Source organism: Muscardinus avellanarius (assembly GCF_963383645.1).
Source record: "Muscardinus avellanarius genome assembly, chromosome: 19".
In the NCBI taxonomy this organism is placed as follows: Eukaryota; Metazoa; Chordata; class Mammalia; order Rodentia; family Gliridae; genus Muscardinus; species Muscardinus avellanarius.
Window position 1 is genome coordinate 15,337,556 of NC_137805.1, and position 9,785 is coordinate 15,347,340.

Here is a 9,785-nt window from a genome sequence, read left to right on the forward strand (position 1 = left end):
TTGTAAGCGGGAGTCAGTCTTAAATCATAATAAAAAAAAAGATCAAATTTGTCTGTACACAAATGTATTCTGAACTGGGCGTGGTGACACATACCTGTAATCTCAGTACCTGGGAGGCTCAGACCAGAGGATTACAGGTTCATCAACCTAGTAAGGCCCTCAGCAACTTAGACCTCATTTCAAAAAAAATAAAGGTGGTGCCCGGTAGTAATCTCAGCATTCAGGAGGCTGAGACAGGAGGATTTTAGTTCATAGCCAGCCTCAGCTACTTGGTGAGGCCCTCTGCAACTCAGTGAGACCCTGTTTCAAAACAAAAATAGGACTGGTGTGTAGCTTGGAGGTCGAATGCCCCTGGGTTCCATCCCCAGTACTGCCAAAAAAGAAAAAAAGTCAATTCTATGATGTGCTTCAATGGTGAGAAATCTGACCCCTACCTCCTGCTGTCCACTTACTTAATTGTCCAGTGCTGGTGTTCATGTATTTGATGTATTTGGGTTTGAGAATTGTCAAAATATACCTCAATGAAAAACGACTTTTTTTTTTTGAGAAAAGACTTCTTAAATTTTTTCTTATTTTTTTTTTCAGGTGTGGGGATGGAACCCTGGGGCATTTGACCTCTGAGCTACACCCCCAGCCCTATTTTTCATCCCTTATTTTGACACAGAGTCTCTAGAACCGGGATTGCAGGTGTGTGCCACAGTGCTTAGCTCGTAACCACTTTTTGAGCAGCCCTCTACACGGGCCCTCTACCCAGTGCAGATGACTGTGCCTTCCAAACAAGTGCAGCGAGCCCCCGCCCCTCAGGCCTCTACTGGGGCCGTGCAAACTACAACTCCCGTGAGGCAGCGCGGCCGCGGACTACAGGTCCCAGCATCCTCCGCGAGGCGCCCGCCTGTCAGGGAAGGAGGCTCGGCACCGGGCGGCCCGGTGTTGCGGAAGTTAAAGAGAGGAAGTGACCTTCTGGCATGGCAGCCTCTGAAGGGACACCTGCGGCTCAAATAGATCAGCTGGATATAGCGGGAGGCCTGGAGAACTTGCCCGTGAGCATGTGGCCGCCGGGGGCGGGGCCAGCGCCCTTCCAGGTAAGGGGGTGGCTAGTCAGGGGGCGGGAATAGATGCCCCCCCCACTCTGCGTGCCACTCTCCCGGGTAGAGGCGTGGTTAGCCAGGGGGCGTGGCTAGATGCCCGAGACAGCCTCGTGCTGCCCTCCCCTCGGGGGCGGGGCTAACCAGGGGGCGGGGCCAGGTGCCCAAGAGACTGCGTGCTGCCCTCCCAGGGAGGGGCGTGCCTATCCAGTGAGGGGCGGAGCTAAATACGTAAGAGTGGCAAGCAACCCTCCACAGGGCGGGGCTGGCATCCTCCTGGGTAGAGGCGGGGCTAGCCGCGTAGGGGCGTGGCTATGTGCCCGAGAGCCGCGCGGCCCCGGGGGCGGGGCTAGGCGGCAGGGCGGGCTCGGCGGCTGCTCTGGTAGGGGTGAGGCATCCACAGGTGGCATTTTAAAATTCCTCCCCACCTTTTCCTTATCCAGTTTCAGAGCTGTTGGCACGTGCAAAGTTCTTAAGAGGCACAGGCTGAGGTCTTTATAAACCTGTCGTCAGACCTTCGCAAGGGTTTTGCCCTCTGCAGTCTGTAGGCTGGTGATTCCTTGACGTCAAGGATCCCTTTTTGTCCAACTTTTTGTTGACAACACGGTGAAGCATCCAGAGAAAATCATTTACCTCTCTGTTCTCCAAAGTCTTATATGTAGAATAAGGGTTAAGACCTATTAATGAGTTTGCCTGATGTTAAAAAATAAATAAATAACGGCTCTAAAAAGTCACACCTGGCCGAGGCTGATGCCTTGCTCTTGCTTGGAATTCTTGGGCAAATATAAGTTAGCTTCTGCAAAGCCTTCAAACCCTCCAGGGTACAGTTTAAATCATAGCAGCTCTCTTCACACCTGCAGTTTGGAGAACTATTGGCCTGATGTATGTATTGAAGTTAACTCACTTTAAACTGGACACCGCGGTCTAGGCCTCGAATTCTGGCTACTCAGGAATTAGGCAGGAGTTTCATGAGATTGAGGCCAGTCTCAGCAACACAGCCAGACCCCCATCTCCCAGCCCAAAAAACTAAAAATGGCTGGGCGTGGTGGCACATGCTTGTAATTCCAGCACTTAGGAGGCTGAGATCCAGGAGGATCGCAGTTTGCAGACAGCCTTGGCTACTTAGTAAGGTCCTCTGTAACATGGTGAGACCCTGTTTCCAAATAGAGAATAAAAAATATGGCTAGGGGTGTAGCTCGGAGGTAGAATGCCCCTCAGTTCCATCCCCAGACCCGCAAATGAAATAAAAGAACTCACTTTATTTTAAGGATGAAATTAACTCATTTAAGAATAAACACCAGGCGTGGTGGCACACGCTGGTAATCCCCGCGCTTGGGAGGCAGAGACAGGAGGATCGTGCTGGTTCGGCCTCGCTGGCTAAAGAGACCCTGTTTCCAAATAAAAATATAAAAATAGGTCTGGGAGTGTAGCCCAGAGGTAGAAGGGCTTCCAGGAACCCCAGTACCACCAAAATAATAATAATAATAATAATAATAATAATAATAATAATAATAATAATAATAAATTAATTTATATAACTATTCTCTTTAGAATCATCATAATCATTACTGTCCATAAAGACATGTGTTTTGCTGCACTAGTTAGACTTTCCAAAATGCACATGAAAATAATACTTGTTGCCGGGCGTGGTGGCGCACACTTGTAATCCTTGCTCTTGGGAGGCAAAGACAGGAGGATCAAGCTGGTTCGAAGCCAGCTGTGCTGCCTTAAGAGATCCTGTTTCCAAAAATATATATATAAAATATGTCTGAGCGTGCAGCCCGGAGGTAGAAGGGTTTCCAGGAACCCCAGTACCACCAATAATAAAACTAATAATAATGAAAATATTTGTCTATTATATATACATACATATATATATATATATATATATATATATATACTTTTTTCTTTCAGTACCGAGATGGAACCAAGGGGCATTCTACCTCCGAACGACACTCCCAAACCTACTTTTTTTTATTCTTTATTTTGAAACAGGGTCTCACTGAGTTGCAAAGGTCCTCGCTAAGTAGCTGAGGCTGTCTGAGAACCGTGATCCTCCTGTCTCGGCCTTCCGAATGCTGGGATGACAAGCGTGCGCCGCCACGCCCGGCTCTATTTGTACTTTTGCTGGCGTGTCTCACGCTGACTTGCACCGTTTCTACGTTGACAGTACACCTCGGATTACGTCATGGGACCTGGAGCAGCCACGGACCCCACTCAGATAACCTTTCCCGGCTGCAGGTGCGGCGCCACCCCCTGCCTCTCCGGCTCTTGCCCCTGCCTCCGCCAGGACGAGAACTATGACGAGCACTTGTGCCTCAGGGTGCTAGGCCCGGGAGCCAAGTACTCCAGGCCCGTCTTTGAATGCAACGCCCTGTGCCAGTGTGCGGACCATTGCACAAACAGAGTGGTCCAGAGGGGGCTGCAGTTCCGCCTGCAGGTGTTCAAGACGGACGGAAAGGGCTGGGGGCTGCGGACCTTGGAGTGGATACCCAAAGGGAGATTCGTCTGTGAATACGCCGGCGAGGTCCTGGGCGCCTCGGAAGCGCGGAGGAGAACTCACTCGCAGAAGAGGCAGGACCCCAACTACATCATCGCCGTCAGGGAGCACGTGTGTGGCGGGCCGGTCCTGGAGACCTTCGTGGACCCCACGTCCATCGGGAACGCCGGCCGGTTCCTGAACCACTCCTGCCAGCCCAACCTGGTCATGGTCCCCGTCCGAGTCGACTCGATGGTACCTAAACTGGCCCTCTTCGCAGCCACGGCCATCGGCCCGGGAGAAGAGCTCTCTTACGACTATTCGGGAAGGTTCCTCAACCCCGTGGAAGGGGGCGAAGAAGAGAGGCCCCAGGGCGGGCAGCTGCGGAAACCCTGCTCCTGCGGGGCCGCAGCGTGTGCCGGGTTCCTGCCTTTTGACGGTTCACTGTACTGCCCTTAGCCGGGCGTTCTTCAGGAAGAGTGCAGGCGGAGGCTGGCCTCAAACCCGCGCCCCTCCTGGCTCAGCCTCCCAGTCCACGCTCAGATCTCGCAGCTCTGATCTTTTAGGAGAAACAGTCTCCTGGTTGATGCTACCAGTACTGGGCTCTCGCACCGAATCCAATCTGTACCGGGACTGCGAACGCATCCCACCATGCCCGGTTGCTTTCTTTTCCTCTTCGTTTTTACATAGATACATAAATGTTCAGAATACTCGCTTTCCCAGTTAGACGCAACTAATGTTTTCTTGCTTGCAGGATAAAAGCAAAAAATTGTGTGTCCTTAAGTTGGGTATCTTGCCCTTATCTTCTTTCATCCTATAAGCAGAAATGTGTATGTGATGGCCAGGGTAGGGGCAGCAATCCCAGCAGGCCACACTCCAAGGTGATCCTCAGAAAGGGTCCTGCAAGCCGGGAGTGGTGGCGCACGCTTGTAATCCCAGCCCTTGGGAGGCTGATACAGGAGGATCGCACAGTTTCGAAGCCAGCCTCAGCTACTTAGTGAGGCTCTCAGCAACTTAGTGAGACCCTGTTTCCAAATAAAATATAAAATAGGTCTGGGAGTATAGCCCGGAGGTAGAAAGCCTCTGGGTTCCAGCCCCAGTACCACCAAAAATAAATAAAGAAAAAAAATAGGGCTGGGGATGTCACTTGGAGGTCAAATACCCCTAGGTTCCATCCCAATGCCACAAAAAAAGAGGAAGAGGAAGAAGAAGAAGAGGAGGAGGAGAGGAGGAGGAAGAAGAAGAAGAAAGGGCGTGTTGAACAAATCAGCAAGGTAGAAGGTGGTATGAGTATCGGTACTGTGGAAAACGCTACGTTCTGATATCACAGCGGTGTTCCTTTACAAGAAACAGTCTCCTTGTTTAAGCTGCCATTATTGGGCTTTTTCACCAAATTCAGCCATGATTCAAAAAAACCCTAGTTCCGGGAGGCTGAGACAGGAGAATCACAGGTTCAAGGCCAGCCTCAGCAACTTTGCAAGGGCTCCGTAACTTAGTGAGACTCTGCTTCAAAATGAAAAATTCAAGCCAGGTGTGGTGGCACACACTCATAATCCTAGCACTTAGGAGGCTGGGACAGGAGGATGGCAATTTTGATTGTGTGTGTGTGTGTGTGTGTGTGTGTGTGTGTGTGTGTGTGTGTTACTGGGGGAGGAACCCAGGGGCTTTCTACCTCTGGACTATACTCCCAGACTTTTTTTTTTTTTGGGTGGTACTGGGGTTCCTGGAAGCCCTTCCACCTCCCAGACCTATTTTATATTTTTTTAAAATTTGGAAACAGGGTCTCTTAAGCCAGCGTGGCTGGCTTCGAACCTACGTGATCCTCCTGTGTCAGCCTCCCAAGCGCGGGGATTACAAGCGTGCGCCACCACGCTCAGCTTGTTTTTAATTTTTTTATTGGTGCATTGTTGCAGAGGGTTTTTTTGGGGGAGTTACTGGGGTTCCTGGAAACCCTTCTACCTCCGGGCTAAATATCCAGACCTATTTTATACTTTTTTTTTTGAAACAGGGTCTCTTAAGCCAGCTAGGCTGGCTTCGAACCTGCGTGATCCTCCTGTCTCGGTCTCCCAAGCGCAGGGATTACAAACGTGCGCCACCACGCCCCGCTGCAATGAATTTTGATCAATCAAAAAATAATCCCCAAAGAAAAGTATAATGCAGTACATTAAGCTCCACTCCTGGGCAGTCTCGTTCTCGCTGTGATGATTCCTAAAGAAAAGTATAATGCAATACAGTAACATCCACTAGAGGGCAGTCTCACAGTCGCTGAGATGATCCCCAAAGAAAGTAAAATGCAATACATTAACCTCCAGTAGAGGGCAGTCTCGTCGCTGAAATGATCCCCAAATAAAAGTACAATGCAATACATTGACCTCCCCTAGAGGGCAGTCTCACTCTCACTGAAAAGATCCCCAAAGGAAATTATAATGCAAAACATTACCTTCCACTAGAGGGCAGTGTTGTTCTCACTGAGATGATCCCCAAAGAAAAGTAAAATGAAAAACAGTAAGCTCCACTAGAGGGCAGTCTCGCTCTCGCTGAGATGATCCCCAAAGAAAAGTAAAATGCAATACATTAACCTCCACTACAGTGGAGTCTAAACTCGCTGAGATGATCCCCAAAGAAAAGTAAATGCTAAACAGTGACCTCCACTACGGCTATTTGTTCGAGTGTGTCCACTAGTGTCCAACAAAGATGGACTCCTGGCTGAAGCCTTTCCTGCACTCGTGGCACACGTCCGGCTTCTCTCTGCAATGCTTTTTCTCATGGACGATGAAGTGGGACTTCCGCCTAAAGCCTCACCTGCCTCACTCGAGGCACATATGGCTTCTCGCCGAGTTTGTCTTCACATGGGTGGGAAGTTGCGGCAGACTGGCTCAGCTTGGCACTGAATATGGGCACTGAGTCCGTTCGGGACCGAGGTTCTCAGAAAGGTGGGCAAAGGTTTCGATTATAGTTCTGCAGCCACTTCTCTGCAGCGATTTTTTCCCTTTTTTTATGAAATAAACTCCTTTAAGTTCCTGTTCACGACGCTAAAAGTGGAGATTCCTCTCCAGGAAAAAAAAAAATCTGAAACAATTGACACGGACAAATGCCTCTTGTGTAATTGACACTTTATTCTAGGCACAAGATTTTTTGTACTTCCCTATTTCCCCGTGATTCCCTAGTAGTAAAGTGCAAACACCCAAAAAACAATAGTGAGATATACATGTAAATCACCAACCCTGAACAAGACAAAAGTGAGGCCTGTGACAGCCCAGGTCTTTGTGATTGAAATCAGTCCCATGACCCTGCAGGTGGGTCTTGTGCTTCAAGTCAGCCCCTTTGGCCTTGCCTTGGCCTTGCAGCTGCAGAGGCTTTTAATGGGCAAATTCCAGAAGAACAAAAGTCACACCCAAAATCACTTGAAGAATTCAGGTTTTGTTTGTTTGTTTGTTTGTTTGTTTGTTTTTTGCAGGTCTGGGGATGGAACTCAGGGGCATTCGACCTCCAAGCTACATCTCTTGCCCTATTTTTTATTCTTTATTTTGAAACCGGGTCTCACTGAGTTGCAGAGGGCCTCACTAAGTAGCTGAGGCTGTCAGCGAACCGCAATCCTCCAGGTCTCAGCCTCCCGAATGATGGGATTACAAGCATGCACCACCACGCCCGGCTAAGAATTCAGTTTTTAAGAGTTTTCTTTAACCCTTTTGAAACCTTTTATTCCTAGGGCTTAGTCCAAAGTCCTTCGCTATCTAGCAACCTCCTTTGAGATGCATAGGGACGACGTCGGAGATTCCAGCTTTCATGCGTGTAGTTGGCGTAGGGAAATCCATGTACATTTATGATGATTTAGAGGATTTCGATGAATGTCTGTTGGATTTTGTCTGCAATACCATCTGCTGTCTGAACGCTTCACCCTATTAAACACTTAAAATATATTTCAGTAGACAGGGCCCAAAAAACAGCATGAAGTTTTTATTATATCTGTCTTTTGTTCTGTCATAACTATTTTAACCAGGTGGTGTCGCCCTGTCTCCAGGCAGAGCTATCACTAGGTGCAAAGGTCAAGATTCCTCCTAGCTCTCTGCTCTATTATAATGATTAGAATGAAGGTCCCAGATAGGGAGGAATTCTGCATTTGTAATTGCTGTAGCAGGAATGCTTCCACAGGATCTGAATTCTGACTAGAATTACGTCTTTGAGCAAAGCCGAGGGTGTTTAGAGGCTTAGACAAATTATTAGAAAATTTATTTTCCACAGACTCAGTTTCTCTCACAGTCCTGATCTTATATCACCGGAGCAATTCGTGTGGAAAGTTAAAAGAATCATTACCTAAAGAATAATAGTTATGAAAGAATATCTAGGAGTGGGGGAGTACTTTGGCCAGAGACAACACTTTCCCTCGGGGCTCTGCTTTCTTTAAGCCAGCCAAATTTTTTTAAAATTATTTTTATTGGTGCATTGTAATCATACATCACATTGGAATACAAGACTTGAGAGGATATACAAGCACACATCATCCAATTAGCCCTCATCCAGTCCCCATCCCATTCCCTCCCCCTCCCTCGATCCCATGCTTGTTTGGTGATTAACTTTGATACATTTGTTTATGTTCCTCCTGCTTATTAAAGAGTCTCCATCCTCCCCTATTCCATAGCCTCTGATTGGTCACCTTAATTGCTTCACTATAGGGCCCTTTCTATAGCTCGACCACTTCCTCTTGCCCCTATCCTCCTAGTTATTGCTGATTAGGGGGAGCATCTGGTTTTAATTTTCTGCAATATTTCTTTGTGCATGCCGCGTTGCAAATACCGATCCCACTCTTGACGGCCCCAGTTGTGGCCTGGCTACCCGGTGGACTGATCCAGACCTCGCTGGCTCAAGCAGCGGCCTCGCCTCATGGGAGGCCCCGATTCTGGTCTCGCTGGCCCCGACACTGGCCTAACCCCTCAGCTGGCTCCAATCCCGGCCTTGGAGGCCCCTGCACCAGCCTTGTCTCACGGCAGGCTCCAATGCCGGCCTCGCTAGCTCCAGCACCGGCTTAACCCCTCGGCAGGATCCGATCCTGGCCTCAGAGGCCTAAATAGCGGCCTTGCCTCATGGAAGGCTCTGATGCCAGCCGCTGGCCCCGGCATCAGCCTAACCCCTCAGGAGGCTCTGACTACGGCTTCGGAAGCCCCAGCACCAGCCTTGCCTCACAGCAGGCTCCAATCCCGGCCACGCTGGCCCTGGCACCGGCCTGACCCCTTGGCAGGCTCCGATCCTGGCCTCGGAGGCCCCAGGACCGGCCTTGCCTCATGGCAGGCTCTGATCCCGGCCTTGCTTAAGCCAGCCAATTTTTTGCGCGTGAATCTTTCATGCACGCAAATGCCTAGGAAGAGGAATCAGAGGTGGAAGAGGAATCAGAGGTGGCAGAAAGTGGAACTTCTGGTTAAAACTTCGCTCACATCGTGGCACACATAGTGCTTCTAACCCGAGTGTGTCCTCTGGTGGATGATGAGGTAGATCTTCTAACTGAATCTTTTGCCACACTTGCTGCACATGTACAGCTTCTCGCCTGAGTGTGTCCTCTGGTGGATGGTGAGTCTGGCCTCCTCGCTGAAGCCTTGGCCACAGTCGCTGCACACATATGTCTTCTTGCCCGAGTGTGTCCTCTGGTGTTTGGTGAGGGTGGACTTCTCGCTGAAGCCTTTGCCACACTCACTGCACACATATGGCTTCTCGCCCGAGTGTGTCCTCTGGTGGATGATGAGCTGGGACTTCCAACTGCAGTCTTTGCCACACTCACTGCACATGTAGGGCTTCTCGCCCGAGTGTGTCCTCTGGTGGATGATGAGGCGGAACTTCCGGCTAAACCCTCTGTCACACTCACTGCACACATATGGCTTCTCGCCTGAGTGTGTCCTCTGGTGGATGATGAGCTGCAACTTCCGGCTGAAACTTTTTCCACACTCACTGCATACATACGGTTTCTCATCTTAGTGTGTCCTCTGGTGTCTGGTGAGTATGGACTTCAAGCTTAAGCCGTTGCCACACTCACTGCACACGTAGGGGTTCTCGCCAAAGTGTGTCCTCTGGTCAATGATGAGGTGGGACTTACGTTTACACCTTGCCCACACTCGTAGCACAGGTATGGCTTCTTACCTGAGTGTACCCTCTGGTGGTAGATGAGTTTGGACTTCTGGCTGAATCCTTTGCCGCAGTACTGGCACACGTACAGCTTCTCGCCTGAGTGTGTC

General features: G+C 49.7%; 1 protein-coding gene across 1 annotated transcript; it reads left to right on the forward strand.

Annotated features, from left to right (window-relative positions):
• Positions 1–965: 965 nt before the first annotated feature.
• LOC308277168 (histone-lysine N-methyltransferase SETMAR-like) lies at positions 966–4,023 on the forward strand (the record flags this gene model as incomplete). The annotated part of the gene is made up of 2 exons (XM_080716291.1): positions 966–1,082; positions 3,256–4,023. 2 exons carry the CDS (start codon positions 966–968, stop codon positions 4,021–4,023), a joined length of 885 nt encoding a protein of 294 aa, XP_080572417.1.
• Positions 4,024–9,785: the final 5,762 nt, after the last annotated feature.